Raw genomic sequence first — 27,788 nt, forward strand, 5'->3', positions numbered from 1 at the left:
AGGTACATATTTAATATTATGTGAACATGCTATACAGATGTATCATGTACATGTGTAAAGCTGCCTACATAAAACTACGCACGCGTATACAACACATATATATTTTTTTAAATCATGGCAGGTGATCTTTAGAGGCGGGACTGAGTATGGATCATTTGAACGAGACAACTCAGGGGAAAGAACATTCAGAAATGTCTAACAATGTAAACGATCCGAAGGGTCCACCAGCCAAAATTGCCCGCTTGGAGCAGAATGGGAGCCCGTTAGGAAGAGGAAGACTTGGAAGTACAGGAACTAAAATGCAAGGAGTGCCTTTAAAACACTCTGGACATCTGATGAAAACACATGCTAGAAAAGGTAACATGATAATTCTGAATATGGAACTTTTTAAAAAAAAAACACCAATATAGTGTCTTTTAGAAGAAACATATTTCCAAGATTTTTTAAAAAAATAATTTGTATTTCAGTACTACCTTTCTGTACTACGTGTATCTCATCCTGGCATTTGGAATGTTGAACTGTATTATTGGTTGGAGCATTTTTATGGGTGGAGTCCTTTTTAATAGGGGAAAAAAGACTCCTTACCTTCAGATTACCCATCTTGTTGAGAACCTAGTACTACTGCTACCAGTCAAAGATAACTCTTGTAATAAGCTCGTTCTGTGTGGGGCATTGAGCAAAACACTTTTATAGCTTGTGAATTAATAATAGGTTCTTGAAAAGCCAGATTTCTCCTTCTACTCTTGACAAGAGTCCAAAATTGGAAGGTTGACTGCATTTGCTAGTTGGCTTCAAGAAAGTGATGCAAAGCGTTTTTGGTGTTCAGTGGAAAACTCCTTTATGATGACCATTTTTCGCACTTTGTTTCCTTAAGTACAATTCATTACTGAGCAATGAACAACTTGGGTGTCATATTGTTCAATGACTGGTTTGCTGTAATTAGACGTTCTCACAAGAAAGAGACACTTTTAGAGCCGGTGACTGATTGTGGTATGTGTGTGTCTGCGTTATGTCTTGTATTATGAATATTTTAAAGTAAAATTAATAGTATACATGATTTTTGTGGATCATACACAACAGTCATGTTAATTTATATCTAAATGTACTGTATATAATTTGGCTTTTGTTTTAGCACTCCTTTTCTCAGTGTAATTGCTACTAGTTTATAATTCAGATTTTTTCTTGCATTTACTAAGCAAAATACAAAATTTAACCAAGACAATTAAACACAGAGAGTTAGAAGGCAATGGCATTTCATTCTGATGCATAACATTTATCATACAATCATTTATTTTTTCCTTGGATTGGCGAAAACAAAGAATATATTGATCTTGGAATGAACAGACACAGCAGTCCGTATTGTTAGATCTGTATCTATTAAAAATGGAAAAACAGCACTTCAGCAAATTCTTTGGCCTCTGCTCATGATTACCCTATTTATTGATTGTTTGCCAAGAATGTATGCATCTTCAGAAAGCCAGGGTAAGGCATTAAAAATATAATTTATTGCTGCTTTTTAAACAGAGTGCATTAATATTATGCTGTGAAGCACTGGGGCTATATAAAAAAGACTTTCTGACGCCTGCAAACATATAAGTTCCATAAATTCCTAAATAGGAGATTTCAGCTGTCTCTGGTATTATGTGATATTTGCACAGCAAACTTTAATGCCAGGACAGTTTTAGACAAGGATTCTACAGACTTCTCTGCTTCTTATGGCAGACGTGCTGTTTACATAGACTCATAAACCTTCGGCAAAACCTCTAACACTGCCTTCAGGTTTAAATCATGCTGTATTTTTAGCATTGAGCACTGACCAGTGCTTTCCCCTTTAATACTAGAAGGTTATAAAGTTGCTGCACTTGGAGATCTTGCCAAGTACTTGCAAGAGTGATCAGCTAGCTGAGATTGTGGTCTCCTGTCTAGCATTTTTCACATTTAATAGAAGGGCACTTGTGACAGGTTGTTGAGATTTAACATCTGTAGTCAGATGATACCTTTTGGTAGCTACAGGGGGATATCAAAAGAGTAGTCAAGAAGAGGCGCTGCTTCTTTGAGAAGGGCGTTTGTGTTTTAAGTGCTGGAGCTTGCAGGCCTTTCACACAATAACAACACTGACTTTCCCATTATAATACAAAATACCACAATAAATCTGTATTTATCACAGTTGGGTGTAAATCCAGGGTGCTTTAGTTGGGAGGCTTTCTACTCCCCCCCTCCAAATAATGTAATTTTCTTACTTTGCGGTCAGTAGGAGGGAAGCATAGAGTAAGCACAAGTTGATACTGTATTTCTAAAGCATGCAAAAATCTGTGCAGATTCTGCAGTTAGGCTTTTAATAGTCGTTCCAGTCCCATCCAGTCCCCTACTCCCATGCTTTGTGTATTTAGTGATGGGTCAAAGCATATTGTGAAGCAGATTTTATCCAAGCTCTGACAAGTGAACCCAGGAAGAAACCAGCAATTTACATTATGATATTCATGCTCTAGTCTTTTTTAAAAAAACAAACAAACCAAACACAACTTCCTGAAGCATCTTGCTATATAAGATGCAAATTATTGGCAAATGTTTAGGTTTGTGGTCTGTGCTGAACCTATTCAGCAAACCAAGAGACATCTCTCTGAGCAACCCTGAAAGGATTGATTTGCCAAATTGATTTCTCTGGTGGTGAACTGCTCAGTGCAGAGGTAATTCAAATGGAGCCTTTCACTGTAATCTGCTACTGTATGTGTAAGAGAACCAAATGAACAAAGAGATTCTATAGTTCAAGTTACCTCAGTGTCTTCGATAAATCACTTTTACAAGTGCAGTATGCGTTATATACCTTTGCAGGATTGGATGACTTCTGTAAATGTAGATAGGGCAGTGCTTACAGAGGCATTAATGTTGTAGGACTAATTGGCGATCCTGGGCGCCCTGTTAAAGTAACCTTTGCCATCATTTATGCTAAAGATTATGCCCTCCTGGCACTATGCCATGAGACATCTCCCGTGTAGCGGCTGTTTAACCCTTTCAAATCTTGTCAGTAAGGGGATCTGAACTGCATCACTGTAGGCAGCCAGAGTTCTGCCTCTGGCTTAGTGGGATGTAGGTGTTTATATTTACATGCAACTTCCCTCTCATTTAAGTCATCAGTTGTAATTTCGCAAGAACAGCTCCTTCCTATAGCAAGTGAGTGATACTTGTACGGTGCTGCGTGAACAGTGGGCTATTACTCCAAATCTAGCTCAAAGGAAAGCAAAATTTTAAGAGCCACAAATATTCCGATGTTTAAAAAAGGCCTAGCCTGTTTCACTGGCAATGCTGTCATCTCATTGAGATCCATGAGAGATGTGATGTATGATTTATAAACCTTTTCTTCATCTTGATACATTGGGACCACAGCAACGTAAAAATAGTCCCTTGAAATTAATTTTAAAAGAAAAAGGGAAGTTAATTATGTGCACACATGTATGGCACAGTATTTTATTTTTTTTACTAGTTAGCTGCTCAAAGTACATATAATGGCAGTAACTTGGGTTACAGTAAATGTGACATAATTAGAATTGTGTAGGTGTGTGTGTTTCTTTCCTTTCCTTTCCAGAATGTTTTCTTTCCAGAATGTGTATCTTGTTAGATGTAACTTGAGTGTGTCCTGCTTATTTTCAAACAGTAAAAACAATTAGCATTAGATTGGGTGGGGTTTGGGTTTTGGGGGGTGTTTTTTTGCACTGTTTTGTAAATGTGAAATTTGAAGAACAGCCAGACAAAGGTGAAATTTTGTGACAATTAGTAATTCAGTATTTTTGGCACTACCAGGGAAGTTTTATTGTAAACAGAATTATGTTGATGGCATTGCAATGGCTTGCTCTGAAGGCTTCTGCAGTATGTATTTAAGTAGTCACATTGCAGATGCTCACAACAAATCAGATAGGACAACCAACATTATTTCTCTGCAGCCAACCTCACTGTTTCTGTAAGCAGGTACTGAATTCTAGAGCAGACCAAGACCTGCACATACACCTGTTATAGCATTTTGTAGATGTATGTGTGTGATGTAGCCTATAACTGGCAGGAATCTGGGGGTAGGATTTCAGCTGCATAGCATTTCTTTGACAACCCATTCAGAAAGTACATGTAAGTAACAAGGAAATTTTGATTTCTTAAAATTGTTGTGTTACAGGAACCATGCTTCCAGTTTTCTGTGTAGTGGAACATTATGAAAACTCCATTGAGTATGATTGCAAAGAAGAGCATGCAGAATTTGTTTTGGTAAGGAAGGACATGCTATTCAACCAGCTGATTGAAATGGCATTGCTGTCGCTTGGATATTCTCATAGCTCTGCTGCTCAAGCAAAAGGTAAACATTTCTTGATAAATTGCAAAACAGTCTTCATTTACTTTTAGTGGGGGGACTGGGCGGACAGGGTATTCCTTATTTTCAGATACGCCGTGCTAGTGCTTATAATCAGGAGCCATGTAAAATGTATATTTCAAATTTTGCATTGCATTTTTCTTAGCGTATATTTTGCTCGTGTGAAATATTGCAAGTATGGCTTTGTTTTTAAATGTCTTCAGTGGAGTAACAATCCTTAATAATCTATACCACTGAAGATCCATAAGGAAGAGATACGTTTCAGCAGGTGGACAGTTGAGAAAGTTAACATTCCCCCGCCGCCCAGGACTGAGCCATCTCTTATTGTTTCTTACAGGGAAATTTACAATCGCATGTTTTTCAGTAACTTGCTCAATATCCACTCATCTGTTAATGTAAGAGGAGAGGACATACATGGTTGACTGTGAATTTAAAAAATAACTGCGTAATATAAAAGAATCCCGTAATCATGGATTCTTTTACCTGTTTTCTTAAAATTACCAGCCCCACGATTGAAACTTCTTTTCCTGTAATCTTTCTGTCTGGTGCAGGACTAATCCAGGTTGGGAAATGGAACCCAGTTCCTCTCTCCTATGTGACAGATGCCCCTGATGCTACAGTAGCTGACATGCTGCAGGATGTTTATCACGTGGTCACACTGAAAATCCAGTTGCACAGGTATGTCACGCAGGGTGGCAGTCTAGAATTTGATATATTGTGAATATTCAGTTCCTGCTGAGTTAAGGCAGGCCACCCTTCAGAATAGTACCTGCATTCTTTTGTTACTGCAATTCTTCAGGACCCACCCTACGCCCCAAAATATTGTAGAAACCTTATATTCACAAAGCTGCGATTCATAGCTTTCCTTTTGGTATCTCATTAAAAGTATATTGCATTTTAGTCAATTAAATGATGCATTACAAGAAGGCATTTTACATAAAGTTTACTTAAGAGAAAAATATTTTTGCATATCATGAACAGCACCATCTGTGTGCGTTTTGAAAAAAAAAGAAAGAATGACTTGTTCGCTCTTATTGTTGCTGTCGAGGTTTTTTAAATTTCACTAAACTAAAAGTGGGGGAAGCTAATATATTAATTCTTTTCATGATCAGTCGTGAGAAGGCATTACACCTTAAATTGTTTTACCAAGCGCATCAGAGCAGGAAGGTAGAAGTAACATGAAAAAATAGTCGCCACATGCAGCTGATGTATAATTCATGCATCAATACAGCAGATGTGTTGTATAAAGTAATTAACTAATCGGAACAATCAGGAGACTGAGAGCAATCTCCAGATGCATCTGCTTGATGCACAAAATGAAATCTGTCTGTCTTAAAGGAATGTTCTGCAGCAGAATGCAATCTTGTAATAATCCTTTTTCTAATCTATGTCTCAAATAGTTGCCCTAAACTAGAAGACTTGCCTCCTGAACAATGGTCTCACACAACAGTAAGAAATGCTCTGAAGGACTTACTGAAGGATATGAACCAGAGTTCATTGGCCAAGGAATGTCCCCTTTCACAGGTACTTAGCATAACATGCAATAAATAACAAAACACCACAGGCAACATTGATTTGAGGTTCTGCAGACTGTTGCCGCTGGAATCTCTTGCCCAAAAAACGCAAATTTGCATTTACTGCCTCATCAGACCTTAAAATGTAGTAGATTTATTAAACAACTATTTAGGTTTAATCCTGTGAAAGACATACTGAAATAATATCAATACAAAGCTGGAGTTCGGTGCTTTTTTATGTCAGATATTTGAACTGCATTATTTTAACTTGTGTTAATAGAGCACATTGGGTGTGTGGCAGTAGTTAAACTTGGTCACACCTGCCGCTGAATCTGAATGTTGTGTTATATCAAACCAAACTAGTTTAGTATGCTAATTTATAAAAATAAAGAGTCACTTCAGTATTTTGTGTGAATGTATGATGTGTTCTAAACATCTACAAAAGAAAAAACAAAAAATTATTAGGACAAATCCAAATACATAATAACAGTATAATGAGCAAGACAGATTCCAGACATGCCACTTAAAAGTGCTTTTGAGCTCTTTCCCACTGTTGGTGTGCATTCACGAAATAAACGCAGTGCTAGCATCAGATTGTTAAAATATTGTAGATGTGCCTTCCTGCATGCGCATCAATTTCATTTCAGTTTTCCTGTGGTGTCGTTTTTGTGCCACCTGTGAACAGGTGCTTTCTATTTGAAGTGCTTCCTTTTAGTTCAGTGCCCAGTGTTATTCCATTATGTGAATGGCTCATTTCCATATTTTAACCTCTCTTCCTTATATAGAAATACCTCTTTGGTCACTGTTGACAAGCAAGATTACCTGATTTCTCCTTTCTTTTCTGTAACCAGCGGCATGTGTCCAGTGACTATTTGAGTCACTATTCCCCACCCACTTGCTCTCTGGTGCAACCCAAGAAGGGAAAAATGTTGCCGATTTCACTGACACTTCCTCACCTAAATTTCATTATATTATTATTACTTGTGCCTACAGGGTGTGTGCGTGTGTGCGGGCATACACACAAACCACATACCCAATTTTAAAAATTAGATTCATTTGCTCATGAAATTGATCAGGCTTTTCTCCAGACTTTTTTCTACCAGCTTGCCAAGATTCCCAGAACAGTGAAGCAAATAACAGTGGATAGGTCAGATAGAAAAAGAGGCTTCACACTCAGGTTTCACCTATCGACTCATGAGTAGAAGCAGGGCTTTTCCCCCTACAGCTGGAACTCACTGGAACTCAGTCCAGGCAACTCTCAGCTGAGCGCCATTGCTATTATAAGAGATCAAAGGAGGCGTTCATAGTGAGTTCCGGCCCCTCTTTTTCTAGAAAAATAACACTGAGTAGAAGGCATTATACAATATAGTCTCATGCACCATTGGGCAACCATACAGGCAATGCAAGCGGGAACTGTCTCCCATACTAGCTAAGAAAGGGCTTTTGTAACATTTAAAGCATAACTTGTTAATAGTAACGTAGGGCTAATTTATATGATGCGAAGCCTCCCAAGTCGTCATTGAACTGCTTGAAATGATCTTAGCTCCAGAATGTACAAAGTATGTTAGCTCAGAAATCTTTCGAACAACTGTTTAACACAAGACAATCTTGTTATTTTAAATATTGTAGATAGAGGCTAAAATCTGTCGGTTTGAGGAAACCAAAGGCGTCCTCGGTATTCCGTGGCAGGGACAAGAATTAAGCTGATCATTTCCTGAGCTACAGATTTTATTAGTTTCTATTCTAGCTCTGTGATTATTTCTAGCCGAATTGTTGGTTTATCTATAGGTTTTATTACATTTGGGTCAGTAGGGTGGCTGGATTTTTATTGTGTTTAGGATATCAGCCTTAAAAATACATACTTGGAAGTGAATCATACTGGAATGGATGGGTCTTGTTTCCACATAAATCTTGTCTGAGCTTGGATCTTTTGTTACTCAGAATTATCTTGCCTATAGTAAAACAATTTCATATAAATAATTTATAATCAAAATGGACATTTTATATCTTTAAAATATAGCTCATGTGCCTCTGCTGACAGAAGCTTCTCTGATTCAGCAGAGGTTTCCATCAGTGAATCGCCAAGGAGAGTGATTTTTGCCAGTGTCCCCTATTTCCTATAACACCTTTCATGCTGCTTCAAAGGGTCCCCCCAACTCTCTGGGGGAGATCTGGGGGGGGGGGGAGAGAAAGGGAATCCATGAAAAATCACCTTCCCTCCCCCTCTTCCACTGACTGAATCAAAAGTGCTTTCCATCAGCATAGGAGCACCATTATATACAATCCATCTTCTTCCCTTTCTGAAAGTCCTTTAGAATAAGTTTATTTAGACAGAACATGGGTATTTAGGAAGTACCGTATTTTTCCGTCTATAAGACACCCCCTTGTATATTTTGGGGGACTCAGATTTGGGGGGGGAGATATTTAGGGGGAGATAGCTCAGAGTATAAGACACCACCTAATTTTTGACATTATTTTTTAGGAAAAAAACCTAGTCTTATAAATGGAAAAATATGATATATAAGCTTCAGAGAGATCACTAGAGTGTGACTTTTATAGAAGAATCAATCACTACTATCCTTAGGAATTATAAACTATTCCAGCAGTATATTTGCAAGACTTAACTGTGCACAACCATTCCTTAGATTTCTGGATGCATGTGTAGCCGTTGAAGTTAAGGAGGTCACATTCAGCTCAGTACCTGGATGGAAAAATGTGCAAGAATCCTGTGAAAAAGGGAGGTTTCCAGAGAAAGAATAGGACGCATGTCATGAATATATACATTGCTCGTTTGCATACATGTGTCCTTTGTGCACTGTTCTTAAACTGTCTGCTCGTTTTTAGAGAACATGCAACACAACGTGATGCATGTTTACTCATAAGTAAGTTTGCTTTCTTTCCTTGAGATTTACTTGGAAGAGTGCACAGAAATGTAGTCACTTTACAACACAATCTGATAACGTGAAGGCAGGAGACGTGCAAGCCAGTTATCTGAAGATGCAGCATTTTACATATTTTGGTATCTTATTGCAATCTAGTTGCAGCTTGTCCACAAATGTAGATATGATGCAATGCTAAGCTATATTTGCTTATATCTGTACCTTTATGTAGCACTCCCAGTATAAGCTGCAGTTATATAAAGAAATAATTTTTAGTGTAAGTGCACTTGAGAGCACTGAAATCAAGAATCTGGAAAACAATACATATTTTACAATAATTTAGATCAGTCTGTATCTCCCAAGTTTAATATGGCAAAACCAGGATAGAACATTATATATATATTGGAAATGTTGTATTTCAGTTTGATTTGCATGGTTCATGATGCTGGTTTTGTTACAGCTAAAAGAAACTATCTGTTTGGGATAAGGATTAATAGTTTTGTAATGAAGGATATTGCCATATTTTTTGCTCTATAAGACGCACCAGACTACAAGACACACCTAGTTTTTGGAGGAGGAAAACAAGAAAAAAAAATTCTGAATCTCAGAAGCCAGAACAGCAAGAGGGATCTCTGCGCAGTGAAAGCAGCAATCCCTCTTGCTGTTCTGGTTTCTGGGATAGCTGCGCAGCCTGCATTCGCTCCATAAGACGCACACACATTTCCCTTACTTTTTAGGAGGGAAAAAGTGAGTCTTATAGAGCAAAAAATACGGTACCTTATTGAGTTATCCCAGACACAAGCGCCATGAGGAGAGAAAAGAGGGCCCCATCTATGACTGAGATGGGTTTGGATGGATCCAAAACCATACTTTGCATCAGAAGCTATGAAGAATTATGGCCATTGCCAATCAAGCTTAATTTACCCCACAATTATTTTTTAAAATTTTTTTTTGTAGTTTGTATGATTCTGGGGTTTTGCTCCATGTGTTTATATGGCTGTCAAGTTCTTAAGACTTTCCTAACAGCCATAATGACTTTTTGAATGAATAAATAAAAGCCGATGATCCATTTTATCAAGGTTCTTTGCACCAAGCAAAATTAACTTATAGCCCTTGGGGCACATCAGCTCTGCTTTGCTTTCCTCCCCAGGGTTTTTTTTAGTTTGCATTTCATCCTAATCATTGTAAAGAATATTTGAGCTTATTTAGATATAGATATGTAGAGAAGAACCCTAGTTTGATTACTTTTTTCCTATAAACTGTTTGGCTTCAAATATAGTTTTAAAATGTGTTTGTTTTATAACAATAATTTTGGAGTGAAGTTATAATCATTTCCAGAGGGATAGCTGTGTTGGTCTTCCTGCAGTAAAAACCCAGAAGAGTCTTGTGGCACCATAAAGACTAACAAATTTATTATGGCGCAACTTTTTGTGGATTAAATGTAATTCTCAGTTGGCAGGTATTTATACACATGGACATAAGAGAGTGGGAAAGGTAATAGTTGGGAGTCAAATGGCAATGAAATGCAAAAAAAAAGTAAGAACCAAATTATCACAGAGCTTTTTCTACTTCATTGCTGTTTAACTCCAACTTTTACACTTATGCATCTGTGTAATAAAGGTAAAGGGACCCCTGACATTTAGATCCAGTCGCGGACGACTCTGGGGTTCTGGCGTTCATCTCACTTTATTGGCTGAGGGAGCTTCCGGGTCATGTGGCCAGCATGACTAAGCCGCTTCTGGCAAACCAGAGCAGCACACGGAAATGCCATTTACCTTCTCCCCGGAGCAGTACCTATTTATCTACTTGCACTTCGACGTGCTTTCGAACTGCTAGGTTGGCAGGAGCATGGACTGAGCAACGGGAGCTCACCCTGTTGCGGGGATCCGAACCGCCAACCATCTGATCGGCAAGCCCTAGGCTCTGTGCCCTAGGCCATCCGCGTCCCATCTGTGTAATAAATACCTGCCAATTGAGGATTGCATTTCATGCATCTGATAGACTGGGCTCTTAATCTACAAAAGCTTATGGCATAATAAATGTGTTGGCCTTTAAGATACCACAAAACTCTTAGTTGATTTCGGTATAATCATTGTGTGTGGTTTGTGAAGCAAGTGCCTGGGCTTTAATTTGTCATTCTGTGCATGCATGAAACAGTGGAAACTAAAGCTGATGTTTAGTCTGAAGTAAGGGCGGGGAGCAAGGAGAAAGTTGCAATATTAGAACTGGGCGTTTTCTATCTTTTGTCCCCTCTGTACTAGAATGTTGTGAGAGATGCCGTTGTTTAACCACTAGAAAGTATGCATACAGCAGTTGTGCAAAATAACTTCTTACCTCCACAGCAGGTTGATCGAGAGTAATATTGCCCTGTTGTTCTCATACATATTGTTTGCATAAAGAAGTACAAGATAACTTACAAAGTGCATCATAGTGACTGCATGTATGCTTTTCGGTGGATTATTAGAATTCATTATCAAGGTCTAGACAATCAGGATTTGTATATAAAGTTTTGTAAGAATGCTTAATTTTGCATTCAAACTTTAGAAGGGTTGGGGACAAGGTGCTGACGCTCTCCTTCTCCAAGGTAGGGCCATGTTAATGTATAAACTGTGCTCCATAGGTCTGCACAAGGTAGGAAGAACAAGTCTTGGTAGTGTTAATTGCCTTGATGCCAATGAGATGTGTTGAGTTTGGTGACAGTGAGAAGCAGTTTGAATTATAACCACTTCCTTCCTCTTTACCAGTGCCAGGGATTCCTCCTAATGCCTTAAATTATGTAAAATGCTTTGTGTTGTAAAGCATTATGCTTATACCAACACAAATACTTGAGAAGCAAGGTGGGCATCTGCCACTAAACATAAGCAGCTCTCAGGATGGGACAGGGGACGTGGGTGGCGCTGTGCTCTAAACCACTGAGCCTAGGGCTTGCAGATCAGAAGGTCGGCTGTTCGAATCCCCATGATGGGGTGAGCTCCCATTGCTCGGTCCCAGCTCCTGCCAACCTAGCAGTTTGAAAGCACGTCAGAGTGCAAGTAGATAAATAGTTACTGCTCCAGTGGGAAGGTAAACAGTGTTTCCATGTGCTGCTCTGGTTTCGCCAGAAGCAGCTTAGTCATGCTGACCATATGACCCGGAAAAACTGTCTGCAGACAAACACTGGCTCCTTCGGCCAGTAAAGCTAGATGAATGCTGCAACCCCAGAGTCATTTGTGACTTGACTTAACTGTCAGTGGTCCTTTACCTTTACCTTTAGGATGGGACAGAGCAGGGTGTGAAGGAGAAGCGAAGGGTGGGGAGATTGACACAATGCGGATACACCAGTGAAGCCACTTAGAGTAATCTCTCTGTTCAGCAGCTGACCAATGTATGCGTGTCAGGGAAGGCATTCAGAGGGGAAAGCAGGTCTGTAGTGCTGGGCACCAGCCAATGCGTAGAACATGCAAGGGGCCTGCTGTCAATTCCCTGGAGAAAGTCCTAGGCTCTTTCTCCTGACTGCAGCTGCTTTGCTGAGCATGGAAGTAGTGGCAGAGGAACAGGGCTGGCCCGAGACATTTGGGCACCTGAGGTGAACAACAAAATGGCACACACACCAGGGAAGAAGGAGTGAGCACAGATCTATATCAGAAACAGGGGAGGGGAGAGAGATAAACATCTACAGCAGAAACAAGGGGGTGAGTGAAGTTCTATATTGGGAATGGGGAATGGAGGTGGGTGGGAATGAAATCAATCTTAACTGATGGTTGAAGTGGGAATCAAAGGCTTGTCATGGGGTGGAAAGAGGAAGAGTTTGGATTTGATATCCCACTTTATCACTACCCGAAGGAGTCTCAAAGCGGCTAACATTCTCCTTTCCCTTCCTCCCCCACAACAAACACTCTGTGAGGTGAGTGGGGCTGAGAGACTTCAGAGAAGTGTGACTAGCCCAAGCAGCTACATGTGGAGGAGCGGAGACGCGAACCTGGTTCCCCAGATTACGAGTCTACCGCTCTTAACCACTACACCACACTGGCTCCCACTCTGAAAGAAGCCCACTCTGAATAGCACTGGATGGGTGCAGAGCCCAAGAATAGGGCAGCCTCCGCTAGGAGGTGGGAGGAGATCAGCAGTGTCTCCTACATAGACGCAGCATAGGAGGGGTGCTGACACTGAAGGGGCAGCAGACCTGGCCTCCAAGGAGTGTGCCGCAACCATTGCTACTGCAGCAGGAGCAGTTGGCAATACATGCTTTAGAGTGCATACATTCTGCTGCCTCTGAGGATTCCACTCCCTGAGGCGGTCGCTTGACCTTGCCTCATGCATGGGCCGGCCCTGAATAGGCCTGAAGAAGTGGAGCAGCATCCTCCACTTGCCTTACGTTCTTCCTCTCCCCATGTGGATTGATTCCAGAGGAAGAAGGCAAGGGGAAAGGTGTGCCCACTTAAGAAGAGGACTATCTTGTCCAAAGGTCCCCCAAAACATGAAACCGAAACTTATTCCTGGTTATGGTATATTGGTACTGAGTGCCTCAGTCTTCTTCTACATATTACATAATTGGCCTTCAGCTATACTTCACCCCATATAAAATAATGTTCAACTTGAAGAGTTCACATGTTGCTGTGTGTGCACACCTACATGTGTTCACAACACTTCAACAGCATCAGTCATCATATACCTCAGCAGTTGTAATAATGCTAAAAAACAGATTTGTGATTTCAGCTTGAACTGTGGCATAAGTGAATCCTAAAAAAAATCTAATAGGAAAATGCTCTAAAAGCTAACCTCTCCCCCCCACTGTTGTAAAAATTGACAAGGTACTACAACCCTAATCCTTGCCTCCACCTCTCCCCATATCCCAAGATAGACATCTCTATCAGCAGGCCATTAGGCAATTTTTGCTTGAGGGTTTGGAACAGGTAGTAGCCGATTCTGTTGTCTAAGGCCTGGTATTTCACATCCCTTAAAGCTTTTAAAGGAGGCGTTTTTATTTCATTAGCAAAATCAAATTGTGTCAAAGAGCAGCAATATACACCGCTTGCCTCAAGCTCTCGAATGGCCTTGTGATATCATTAAATTACAGTGCATTTTTATGCACAACACAGCCTTTTTATATCACCTTTACAGATGTTTATACGTTTCAGGGTTCCCTCCCCCCCCATCATTCTAAGCAACTTTATCCTTGAATAGAAGATTTTACAAGAAGGTTGTCGTTTTCTAAAAATTCCTATGTTAAAAAAAGGGAGGGGGTACCTGCAAAGTATAAATTGACGGGCCAATGTAAATCAAGGACCCTAGCTTGCATGTCTGCTTGTGTGATGAGATGTTTCTTTCTGAGTCACATTTCCTGGTTGGTTGATTGATTGATTAATGTATATACTGTCCCTCATCAAAAGATACCAGGGAGGTTCACAGAATAAAAAACAAAGATAAAACACAAGTAAACAATTAAACCAAAACACAAACCAATGCCCCCCATTCCCACAGACACATTTAAAAGGCGGTAGAATATTGCTTATAGTGATATTCTCTAAATTTGAAATTGAGAAACAGAAACAAGAAACTACTACGCACTGAGCCCAAATCTTCCAGTTCTAAAAATTGGGGCTTTTTTATGACTCTGTATTCTCAAAACTCTCTTGTATTTGCCAAAAAGAGGTGCCACAAGCAAAGAGGGCTGAAGTGAGAGAGGACTTAGCAGGGAAAGAAGAGGCGCCATCTTTAAAATTCTACATGGCTCTGCTACAGCATCCATTCCTGACTGGGAAACAAAGTTCCCAGTGCCTGTCTGCTTAATGGACGGAGCTGGGAGGCGTGGGGAGCATTTTACGTACAGCAATAGAATATTCTAGGCTTTAAAGAATACTCCTTTACTGTTGCTGAATTGCTCCCTGCCTCTGTCTGCAGTTTGCCAGGGTATGTTTTGGGAACATTGGGCTCATGGAAATAGTGGTGGTGAGGAAAATTTTCTCTGTTTTTGTGTTTTCAGGATTTATTGGCGAACTCTCAGAAAGACCTCAAGATCTGTTTATTTTGTTCTCAGAGAAAGCTTACGCAAAATGAGTTAATTACGAAGCGAGTTTGTGGGGGATGGTGCTTGCCCATTTGTAATTGCTTAGATAAAGTTGGTGGTATGTTCATTTCCACACTATCTGTAGAATAACAACATCCTATAACCAATCAGATTATCTGAATTCTCTTGCCTGTTTCGTCAAAATAATGTCAGGCAAGAGTAAAACAAAGTTCTGAGTGGAGGATAGTAATGGGGAAAGAAACTAAAGGGGTATCCCACTGGAACATAGTAAGAAAATAGACCAACACAAGTGTGGTTTATTAAGACCTTCCAATTACTCTCTTTTGCAATCCCACCTTTTAATTCTCCCTCTCCTCTTTTACCTCCTCTCCTCTTTTACCCCTGAGCAACCATGGAAGTACAGACACGCTTGAAAGAAAACTTTCGTAATTATCCCCTCATTCATTTTTTTTTTTTAAAATATTAGGATTACAATAAATTTATGCACATGGCCAGAATAGAAGAATATCCAGTGGCCTTAAAATTCTGTCTTGCTCTTCTACTTTTTATTGATGCTGCTGCTAATTCTTAAGAATGGATGTGTATGTTTGGGACACTTCCATTCTCCTCCATATTGCCATTTTAGCTTGTTCTCCTGTGGAATGTTCTGGTACTTTCTCTTGACTTGTTAGATAAGCCATTTTCAGTATTTTTATGTGAAGAAACATTAATAATGCCATATTCACAAGGGTAAAATAATTAGAGGTGTGCACCAGTCACAAGATTCAACTTGCATCTGTAGCTTTGGGAAGCAGCCCAATCTGTTTCAGAACTGCTCTGTGCCTTTCCAATTCAGATCTAATTCATCAGATTAGATCTGTTAAAAAATGAAGCTCTGTTTCCTCCCAACCATTTCACTCTAATGGGGAATTTAAAAATGGTTATAACTTTTCTTTTTCTTTTTCACAGAAGTGGATGAAATTTGAAAGCAAAAGAGCCCCTCTAGTTTAGATTAAACCTTAAAGGCAGACACATCAAGGCGTTTCAATGCAGGGCACTTTTAAAAGTTTGTTTTAAAAAAGAAAAAAAGGTCCTTTTTTTTTTTTTTACAAGACACGGATGTAAGTTGCAGGCATGGCCACTATTTCTGAAGAGATGAAGCCTGCTACACTTCAGAATGATAGATACAGCCATTGTCCTACAAGTCATTCTCCACCCCCAGACTTTACTATTTGGGGGGTAGCTAAATGCAATGGCAGAGGATCCCCAGGAAAGTCTGAAGTGGGGAAAAATGTCAACCCTTTTACCACAATAATTGTTGATGGGGTGACAGACTTTTCCCAGCACCCAAAAAGAGCAATAGATTTTTTGTAATAGAACCTGTTTCCTATAGGAGAGAGGTATCACCACTGACGTGCATAGGTGGTGGTGGTGGTGGGAAAGCATAGATTCAAGTAAAAAGCAAGCACAGTGTTTAATATTTATTTCAGCATCCTTCTCCCAAATCACTCTGATTGGAGTTTCCTGGAAAAATAATTCTCTCATTAAAACCTAGAGCTGTCTGTCAAAATTAAGGATCTTCCTCTCGCCTCTCCACAACCTCCATAGTTAGTTTGGTTTTTCTAAAAAAGACACAGAATCTGCATTAAAAATGTAGTGTTTTTATGCAAAGTGAGTCAGGATAGGGAGGCTCTGATCCAGCTTGATGTGCCATTTTAACAGTGCATTCTGATTTGGGAAAATGGGGACCCCACCCCAGTTATACCTCCTAATTCTGGAAATTACACAGAACCAATACATACCCCTAAAAATAATATTCCCTTTGATACTTTCCAGGTCAAATTTCCTTTCAGCAACCTTGAATGCAAAATGGTTCCTAAAAATCTGGAAGCTCAGCGGCAGTAAGACCCGATGACTGTGCTCATGTACCTGTATATGAGTACTACAGCACTATATAATGCCCATACCAATTACAAAGTATTTTAGCCCCTATGGATTTTAGTTTGCACCAAGCATAATTTTGCTCACTCTGCTTATTGCCTTGTTTGTTCTGTTCAGGAAAAAGAACTGAGAAGTATATCTGAGCTATGTTTTCATGGAAGGAGAAAACATATTCTTCTATATGAACAACAGACTGGTTACAAGATACTTTCTGTTTTGGATTTAAACAAAAAACCTGTGCTACATAGATGACAATTTCACTATTTTATATAAAGATTCTTAGATTCTTGCAATTAGTGGAAGCACTGTAATATGTCTGCACACACTTGCACTATAATGAAAAAATCAGTTTTACCTGCCCAGCTGTGAGGTGGCTTTTGCAAGAGTTGCAGTAGTACCTGACACATACAGAACAAACACGTGCTAGTTTGTGTTTTAGAGAGTTGCAGGAGGAGAGCAGAACTTTGAGAGTCTTGGTTCAGGTTCTATACAGCAGACACAAGCACAGAGCTTACCGGTATTTCAACAATTTCTGTTAAATGTACTAGTGCTGTAAGCTGTGTACATTAATTTGCTATTTGTTTTTAATTTGTAAACCTCTGTTTTCATTTTATGTGGGAACTTTAAAATAATATTTGACAGTGTTTTCACAACATTGTGGCCCAGCTGTCCTGAAGGGTTGCTACTGTGTCGTCAAATAGAGCTAATTTTAGCCCGAGTAAACCATAGACCTGTTAAATGAATTACACATGTAGTAGCTCTCACCCAAAGTAATGGATATGAAAAAAATATTTCAGGTCCAGTGCAGATAGATAGAACATTGATAGAGTAATCCTATTTTCGTCATCTCAGAAGCCCTACTGAGTTCAATGGGACTTACTCCCAGATAAGTGTGTATCGGATGATTCCCCCCCCCCACTCCCAAATTGCAAAAAATACCAAACTCAGTATGAGGAGAGCTATTTTAGCTGTACTAGTAATCCTAACTACCTACACTCACTTGATCACACCTAACAGTGATACATTTTCTATGAAGTACGACATTCGTCACATCAGCCACTGCAATGAAAAAAATGTTGCTTACTTTAGGTTAATCACTCCTCCCACTATTTACATTTCTGATCATCCCGAATGATTAAGGCCTGTTATTCAGTCATCTTAGATGCAAAAATTGCTTTCATAATAGAAACTACCATTTCTGTCTTCATAGAGGTGGGTGATAGACAGCCTCACTGAAGTGAAGGCATGATGTTTTAACTCTCTGCAAACCAAGGTTTCCTTCTTTCTACTTCCTTCTTTAGAGGAATCCCACTTCTCTTTCTTTGCCTGCCTTTAATCATACTTTAGCATTGCTTGTGTATGAATGATAATATGGTTAATACTTACTATGGTTACAAGAAGGTGAAAATCCTACATTTGGCTCCCAGTTTCCTAGACAATGATTTGTCTCACCAGTATGGGTTGGAAGTTGACTTATGTTCATCAGAGTTCTGCTCACACTGCAGGAGGGGGTGAAGGCAGTTTTTGCCTATCCCTTTTCTCTCTGTGCCCCCTGAAAGCCTTCTCTGGTGGCTTGGGTGATCCCCCAGAACAGCACAGGCAGCTGCAGGTAGAAGAGAAAATGGGCGAAAACTGCTGCCCCTGCTTCCTCCAATAGGCAGCCTCTACAAATCTCATTCATTTCCATGAATAGAAGCAGCTCTTTCATTCACAGAAGGAACTGTGCTGGCTGCCACCCAAGAACAACAACAGGTGTACTTTCTTGGAAGTAAGAAGCCAAGTTTTATTCAGACAGCATAAACTCAGCAACAAGAGAAGAGCAGAAATTAGTTCAGATGCCCCTGGACATCAGCGATGAAGCATAGATCAAACCATGCTTTAGGGTTCCCTAAATGCATTTCAGGGACAAGACCAGAAGTCAGGTTTGCAGGCTCAGGAGCTGCAGTCTGAGACTGTGCATGAATGAGCATGAAGCTGTTCCAACAATTGGCTGCATCTACCCCGCCCCTTTAAACAGATGTGCAGACCTAGCCAGGCCCTCCTTCTTGGAAACTGGGTCTGTCCCTGCCTTCCTTCTTGGAAACTGGGTCTGCCCCTGCCTGTGGAGGTGCTGTCATTGCTTCGGAGACAATAAATGACTTTCATTCTCCCTTGACAGCTCAGACGGTGCCATGGAGCTCTCCCCTCTGGCACTGAAGGGGCCTCCCTGGCATTGGATAACCTCACCTCCTCCCACTAAACCAAGGAAGAGGGGGTCTGTGAGACTTCCAGAGGGAGATTCTCATCAGAAAGACTCAGCTCCTGGTCCAGGGCTTGAGTGGGAGACCTCCAATAACCATTTGTCTCTTCCTCCTATTCATCATCACCTGAATCCTCAGGGAGGGAAACACTTTGGATCCTACCCATTATCTGTACTAGAAGAAAGAATTTTGTGGAATGTGGGGTTTTTTCTTGTAAAGCCAGCAACTAGACATCTTGAGCTGAATAGATGAATATAAACATTTCAGGACTGTAAAGAAAGGCAATATCATTGTGGGATAGATAAGGAGTCCAACATAAACCAACAAATTATCATTAATGGAAGGGAAGGGGCTAGAGAAGTTGTATATGGTAGAAAACATGTCAGGGTGTTGTTGTTTTTAATCGTGTAAGATATTGTAGAGTTTTCCTCAACTGACAGTATTTGTAGTGAATTTGAGGCTTTTTAATGCTTCTTAATGTACCTATGTATTTCATAATTGTACAGTAAAAGTTTCAGGTTACAAACCCTAACCTAATAGAGGTCACTTTCCATTCTGGAATAGACTTTCCATTCTGTTGGAAAGTTTTATTGTAGACTGGTGTCAATACTATAAAATAATAGGAGAGAGAATTTAAACATCAGAGCCTTTAGTTGCTCTGTTGTCTAGCCTTTGAGATCATTGCTATTGAAATGAAACAAGCTTGGACTACAGAGGCTTTTAAATCTAGACTTAAAAGCTATTTGTTGATCTTTTTTATATTATTCTATTAAGGATTGTATAAATTTAATGTAATTCCTAATGTTGTCAAAGTGCCATGGTTACTTGCATAGTAGATGTTACAACATTCATAACATTTATACTTGAATATGCAGCATTGATATATGACCATAAACAGTTCATATAGATAACATTCAACTGCTAACTAAACATTAGAACAAAAAAGTGAAATATTATTGACAATGGCCTTAATTTAAAGCATAATTTTATTACGCTAATTGGCTTTGGCTTTGTGTACTTGCTCCTGCTGGCCACATGACCCGGAAGCTGTCTGCGGACAAATGCCGACTCCCTTGGCCAGTAAAGCGAAATGAGCGCCACAACCCCAGAGTTGTTCGCGACTGGACTTAACGGTCAGGGGTCCCTTTACCTTTACTTGCTCCTGAAATGTATGGCATACAATCATTAGAAAATTCTTCGAGGTGGGGTTTAAGGGTGGGGCAGAATGTAGGAAAAAACATCAAAGTTCCCAGTCTGGAGAATGCCATTGCAGCTAGGAAGAATGGGAAATGGAAGAGTCACTTAAGCAAGTGGTTGTAGGGAGAAAACGCATCAGGTGAGAGTGTAGATAATGAGGGTGGGAGAATATTAAGGTCTTTGCTGGCGTGCCAGTTTCATTCTGTCCTTTGATCAAATAATCTGATGATGAGTTTATCAGATTTTAATCTGCTTGTACTATTTGTTTCCCACAACATTTTACTGGAGTGAGTCCATCTCTCACCTCATCTTATTTCTATCCTTGCTTTTTTTCTTCTGTTCGTTCTGAATTTCGCACTGCCTCACCCCCTTAGACCTGATACCTTATTGTAATTAAGCCAAAATACTTGTAATAATCACACATTTGACCCTTGCTTCCTCTCCCCTCCCCTTTCGCTTCTATATCTCTCTTTTGGATTGTAGGCCACTTGGGATAGGAGGAGGGCTGTTGCATCTGTTCTGTGTAAAGTGTCATGTGCACAGGATTCAAGCTCAGCTGGTTTTTTCCTCACCTATTTCATCATTTTTATCCTGGCAATGGCCCGGGAACTGAACAGCCTCTCCTGATTCAAAACTCATTAAGAAATAGAACTAAGTATAATCGGCATGCTGATAGTACCTCACCCTAAAACTCCTAATGACCACTCCCAATGGTTTCATGTTGGTATTAAACAGAAGCAGATATAAGATAGTCCTCCTGGTTGTTGTTTATCCCATTCCTTTTGTACACTCCTGATAAAAATCACATATCTGGTCAAATGTTATGCATTCTTATTTGAATAGGTTTTCACGTGTTGAAAAGCGGGGGAACTTGCATGAAGATTTTTACTTTTGCAAACAGTGTTTCATCTAGTACAATTTTTTCGGGGGTGGGGTGGGAGAAGGGAGAGAAACGAAAGAGCATGTAAGTGTTGACCTATTGGAAGTGCATTCCCTTGACACATTCAGAACACATGCAAAAATGGTGCTGGTTCAGAGCAAGCCTTTTCACAGCTTTCTCTACCGCCCAGCCCCAAATTGTTCACCTTATTCCTAGCAATAGTTAAGGCCATCATCTTTACGTTGTGAAACACCCTGAGATCTGTGGGTGAAGGATGCCATATAAATGCAATCAATCAATCAATCAATCAATCAAGTAGCCAATCCAGATTTTGGCTACATGGTGGTGCCACTAAGGTAAAAGGCAATGCCATCACAATACTCTTCACCTATAAAATATTCCCTACATGAAGGACATAAGCCAGAGAACTATGCCACTGCGCCTCCGACTGGCTGACTTTCTTCTTCTTCTTCCTGGCTGTCATTCTGCAACATGTCATTGACACAATAATAACAAATTAGTGGTGGATTTGTACTGGACCAGCCATGCACCATTCCACTTCATTAGTGGGTCCCCAGATGTTGTTGGACTACAACTCCCATCATCCCCGAGCGCTGGCCTTGCTAGCTAGGGGTGATGGGAGTTGTAGTTCAACAACATCTGGCGACCTACAGGTTGAGAAAGGCTTCTCTACAATGATGCCCAGTGTTAGGGAATCATTTCAGTCTGGAAGGGCACTATAGTGCAATTCAAGCAGGATGAGCCACTTGCCTGATCCCCCCCCCCAAAAAAATGTGTGAAAGTTGCAGTATTTCAGCAGGAAGCTTCTGGACATTAAAAATGAAGCAGTATGTCCACCCCAAGACTTTTATAGGCACAGACAGTATTGAAAATGTCATCACATATAATTGCCCTGACACCATCATGAGCCCAAATTACCATGTATAGACTGTAAAAAGGACATCTGAAAGGCCCCTCTGTCAGACTAGTTTTTAGAAGGGCAGCATGCTTGCTTTTCTAATATGGGGAAATATTTTAAATGTGTTTTCTCTAATCTGAAGTGATACGGTCCTTAGCTTTTCCTTTCAAATGAAGAACAATGTGAATAAAAAGTACCTCAGATAGTTTTCTTTTTCCTGGATGTATGTGGCCTAATTTGTTTTGCATAGACTGGTAGGCTATCAATGTTCTACGAGTGTTGTCACAGTATTGTATAGAACAGCTCTTGCGCATTCTGGGGCTTGACAAACTTATTTGCACAGTTGGTCACTGTGTGCCAATTCAAACTGTCAGTTTAAAGCTGCACAATGAAAGGGAAAGTTACGTGAATGGGACCCAAGTCCATTGCAGGCTAAAGCTTTTAGCATGGTAATAGATACTTGGAATAATAAATCTGATATGGGGTTATCTGTGTTTCAGTTTGTCCACCTTCATAGGCTTCTGCTTCCATTTGCATTGTAGCCTTTAATGCCTTGCCTTTTATCATTATAGCTCCAGATGTGTCCTGGACATTGTGAATTTTCTAGGGTGAAACTGTCTCAGGTGTATCAATAGGTCTTGAAATATCACAAGACATTTCCATTTAAACATGAAAAAACCACCAAAATCTTGAGTCCAAATATTGGTGTATTGTAGCAACAATTTCATAATTAAACTTTATAAATCTACCTATGCATAGGATGCTGTACTTGCTACTCACTGATCCATCTTCAGCAAAGGTCATCTGTGAGCTGACAAATGTGTCCAGTTGACCTTTCATCAGTTGCATCTGATAACTCTGTCACTTTGTCAAAAACAGGAGCTAGCAGCCATAACTTCCAACTTTGTATTTAATGGATTGCCTATTGCAGGACAGTTCTGAAGATTCACAAGCTGCAGCTCACCTCTTGACTGTAGAATGAGTAGTTGCACTTGAGTAAAAGTAACTCAAAGTCCAAGTAAAGACACGCAGCATTATCAGATCATCAAGTTACAGTTCCAGATTTGCCACGCTTAGGGTTGTCTTGAAAATGACGGTTCTACTATATCTGTCATAAAGGAATGCCAAATCTTATTTAAAAGTGTCTGGAGCTTCTAGTAACAATAGAAGAAGACATTTCTGACATTTTCAGAGGAGTGGGATACCATCTGTGTAATAATTTTAAGGAGTTTTCTCTAAGAAAACTGTAAAAAACATTATAAGGGTCATGATTCCCAAATCTTACTCCAATCCTTGGGAAGAAATTATATGCCAACATCTAGGTCCTATATCTTTTTAAGGTGTTCCTGAGGTCCACGAGTTATATTAAGCAACATAGAGTACAAATTAGAAAGGAATCCTTTCCCCTCTGTACCAATAGTTTTTCTCCTCCTGCCTGTTGAGCTCTTCTGAAGAAGCCCTGGTATTTCAGGGACTGGGAAAAGCTGGTAGGAGCTGGCCTTTTTCTGAAGGTTTAGAATATCTTTCCTGTTCAGATCCACCAAGCTTCTTCTGTCTATTCACCTTTATGAAGAAATGAGGGGTGTTGTTTTTTGTTATACTAATATTATATAGTAATTTCTTTTGGATGGTTTAGGAATCATTTCATCTTAAAATTGACATCAGTTTCAATACTCACTTGCAGAGCTGAAGTGTAACGACTAGGTTTTTCCTTTTCTTTTTGCTAAATAGCTATGCAGACCCTGGTCCATTGAGAACAAAATCTGGTGGTTGTCCATTTCAGACAGAAGGATGTAATAAACAAACAAACAAACAAACAATCTTTATTACGGTCCAGAGACCAACAAAACATTACAAATCAATACAGAGTTCATACAGCCTACCTCCAGGTTAATCAAGCACTTTGTTTGGAATATTGGGCTCATTTGTTCTTTCAACCACCGATAAAAACTTTGCCACTGCCAAAGTTCTAGCTTTTGTCCGGTCTTCCAGTAGGAACCTGACATAGTGAGCCTCTGACTTTCCCGGGAAAGGCACCAGCAAGGGTAGTATCAGTTCAGCCCTGGCCTGCTCATACTTCGCACAATGTAACAAAATATGATTTATGGACTCGATGTCTTGAGCACACGAGCAAAGTCTGTCCTGGTAGGGAACTCCTCTCAATGTAATGAATGAGGGCAACACAAGCAAGGCTTGTGGGTGGGATGGGAGTATTGACTGGAGGGTTGTGGTTTGTTTTTTCTTCAAGTACATGCAATGTGAATCTGAAATCCATAGTCATGGATTCTGGTATCATTTACATTGGATATGCATGACGTGTTTGTTGGGGGGCTGTGGGCATATGTGTTTTCAGAAACTGAAAAATTAGGTTATCAGAAGCCCTTTAAAAAACCCTAATGTTTGAAATGGCCTTCCCCTACCCACTCCTCACTTCTCTTCTATGTCTGATGAATAGAAATGAGAGTCTACAGAATTGGGAACAGCCTTAAATAGTACTGGGTGAAGGGAAGAGAGACAGAAAGAAGAAAAGGAACCAGTACTTTGACAGATTGTTCATTAAATGTCCCTTTTATTGAGAATTATAAAAACAAGGTGCTTAACACTGCTGGGTCATTAATGTGATACATTAAAAGGTTACTGTCAAGATAATTTTTCAGTTCTGAAAATTGTCGGTAAGGGTTTATGGACAGTGCTCTTAATATTCTGCTTCGAAGATAAGGTATCTTTTAACTTGCCACTTGACAAAATCATTATGTTGTTATAAGCCTACTCGTGGAGAGTGTGATTAATGTTAAAGCATAAATAAAACCTTATTTGAAGTGGGGTGGGGGGAGACTTGGGTTGCTTATAGCAAATCCTAATTTAACAGATGTTGACTTGTGTACAAGGTGGTGATGTGGAAATACTGAGTGACAGGATAGTATACAATTAACCTTGTTTAATTCTTTCATTGTCTTCCACCTACAGTGTGGCATTTCAAATCCACGCTTCCTTTCCAATAGAATTAGGGGGAACCCCTTTGCTGATATTAATTAGCATTTGTGATACAAATAGCCATCTTTTCGGGTATTTGTGAGATTTCCATTTTCCAAAAGATTTTTTTTTTTAACTCCTAGAAATGTGCTGGCAACACATGGATGGGAAGAAATAAGAGAAACTCTCTAGTAAGCTCTGTGCATAAAAGGAATATTGCATCTTGCACACTCCTAATTACCCTGTATAAACAGCTTTTGACATCTGTCTTTATAGTTTTTGAGGAGAGGAAGACTTTGTTAAAAGAACCATTTTTGTATAGCAGTCACCATTTCAGACTTGCTTTACCTGTAATATGAAAGCAGATGGTCTGCATGTCTTTTGAATATTTATAACTATCAAAAACAATCTCTTGTTATTCACCCTTAGGCTTATGAGATGTCAGGACTGTTCTAGTTGGGGAGGGGGAATCATCTTGGGTGTTTACAGAAAGAGGATTACATTGAGCTGAAATGACTATACATTTTCCAGTTTAATATTTGTCCATCAGCTGTTTAATCGTATTTAGATAATTGTGTAAATAAGTTGTTGTAGCCCTTGCCCCCTCTGCTGATAGAGCTTGAAAGCTTTCAAGAACAATGAGCCAGTTATATAAATGATTCTTTTTCATTTCCAGTTTAAACAATCAGAAAGGACTATGGAAGTTCTGGCTATGATACTTTTGGAAGGGCATACTTTTCACATGCAAAAATAGACTAAATATCTCTGTTCTTGCAGTCATCTTAGAACATCTATTTCTTATGTTGCCTCCTAGGTCAGATAGCACTTTTTTGTAAATTCGTATCTTCTTTGATGAAGTTGTTCTTGGTCTTCTTTACAGATATGTAAAAAATTATACTTAAAAATGGCGAGTGGGGGTGGCGGCATGGAATTTGGGGACAGTGGAGGATAAATGGTTTTGTGACCTGAAGCTGAGCAATCACAGATAACAGATTTTGTAGTGGCTGGTTGATTTGGCAGCAAAGCATGAACAGTTTTGGTTTAGATGATTGAACTGACCTGATTAACGTTGTTTTTTCCGTTGCTTCCCAGAATGAACAACAATGCATTTTTAATCATAAGCCATTTACGATGAGAGAACCTACAGGTCATAGTTAAGAAAGGCCATCTATAATATGCTGTACTGGTTGATGAAGATTGGATCAGATATAAAAGTACACCTAGGGATAAATCTTCTCTTGTCTTATGAATAAACAATATATATATATAAAAAGACCAGAGACCTCAGGTCTTCCCTACCCCTTTAAATCACAAAATGTATACGAAATTACTGAGATGCCATCTTATCCCATATTATGCGAGGCTAGGATTCAGAATATAGGATACATTTTAAAGCTGTCTAGATGAAGCAAAAATGAACTTGGGTGGGGGGGTGGGAATCAATCCCTATTGCCACATAGTTATGGAAGAGATAATTATAAATAATGTATTTGGCTGTAAAAGAAAGCTCAGTCTGTGGCAGATGGTAGCATCCCAGTGTAGTAGGTCTTTTGGAAAGGTGGCACCATTTCAGATCAAATCTTCATCAGACTCTCAGAAAAAGAACTACAAGTACTGTGCATGTATAAATTTGGGTACTTTTTGATCTTAGAGACACATATGAACTCAAGCAATTTCGCAGTGGATGTGCAGAGACACAGAGATCTGTCGGCAGTTTAAATTTTCCAAATTTTTTTTCCTTTCCCAGGAAAGGGCAAAAGCTGTTACCAGTGTCACTATCTGTGACACTATAACTTGCTATATTTTATGTTATTTCTTTTTTGCAGCCATAGGCAGCACAGAGAAAATAACTGAAAATACGTCTTTGCAAATCTTTTTTGCCAAGTAGCAATATTTAAGTTAACTTTAGAAGTATTTGAAGTGGAAAGAAAAATGGTAAAAGCCAGCTACAGAAAAATCTCAGTGCGAACCTTTAAATGTATTGCAGTGTTATATTCACTTGGGAGTTGTATATTTGAAAGATAATATATATATATGAAAAAGTCCTTTTCATGTGAAATTGAATGAACACAAGATTGCCTTGCAGAGAGTTGACAACAGTAATCTTTTAGCTGTCTTTCTGATATGATACTTAGCTAGCACGTGACAACAGGATTGACAGCCGCCTGTCATTTTATAGACTTGAAAAGTCCCACAGATGGTAATTCTCATGATGCCTTTATCTTGGCACTTCGATTTTGGACTTCCATGATTTCTGCCTCATGCCATTGCTTTACCATACATAGTCCTTGTACTTTTTTGATCCTCTGCTACCCACCTTTATAGATTCATAAAGGACAAGTAGTGTTACAAACAAGGTAATTATCTGATCAAGCCCCTCTGGTTCATTGTAAGAGTTATGATTAAAGAAACTTAGATGGCTTATCACCCATCTGTAAAGATGGGAAGAAGGTCTAATGTACTGTACCACACCCAACAGGTAAATTGTGTTATCCTCTGAAGGTGAGGGATGGAGTTGCAAATTGGGGGGGGGGGGTGCAACTTCACTATAGTACCTGGTATAACAAGCTCAACTACTATCTCTGTTATGAGTGGAGGGTGGATCCATTCAGATTCATCTTAATGTATTAAATTGATATATTTCCTTGCTTATGTTAAGGATTATTTCTTATTGAGCCTGAAAACTAAAAATAGCATTTGATGAGTGGGGGAAGTAGGGGATAAAATTATTCTAGAAAATTATTCTTTATAGAAATACTATTAGAATTTTAGGTGTGCATAATTAAATAATACCAGATGAATATGATGCAAAAATTGAATCTTGTAGCTTCCTTCAATAAGACTTATAAGCAGATATCTTTGACCATTCATTATAAATTGTTCCAGGTTTGCCATTTTTCCCTAC

At 39.4% G+C, this 27,788-nt stretch overlaps 1 protein-coding gene across 16 annotated transcripts in view; it reads left to right on the forward strand.

Moving 5' to 3' along the window:
* Positions 1–27,788, forward strand: part of SATB1 (SATB homeobox 1) — a 119,076-nt gene that overhangs the window by 28,420 nt on the left and 62,868 nt on the right. For 15 of the 16 annotated variants that reach the window (XM_081883217.1, XM_081883219.1, XM_081883224.1 and 12 more), the window contains 4 exons: positions 122–357; positions 4,163–4,339; positions 4,906–5,032; positions 5,755–5,878. In XM_081883217.1, coding sequence (XP_081739343.1) covers positions 147–357; positions 4,163–4,339; positions 4,906–5,032; positions 5,755–5,878 — 639 coding nt within the window. In that variant the 5' untranslated portion in view covers positions 122–146. The remainder of the gene's footprint in view (positions 1–121; positions 358–4,162; positions 4,340–4,905; positions 5,033–5,754; positions 5,879–27,788) is intronic. The other variant, XM_081883216.1, reaches the window with a different exon arrangement.

Source organism: Podarcis melisellensis, assembly GCF_964234715.1.
Source record: "Podarcis melisellensis genome assembly, chromosome: 12".
Classification (NCBI taxonomy): Eukaryota; Metazoa; Chordata; class Lepidosauria; order Squamata; family Lacertidae; genus Podarcis; species Podarcis melisellensis.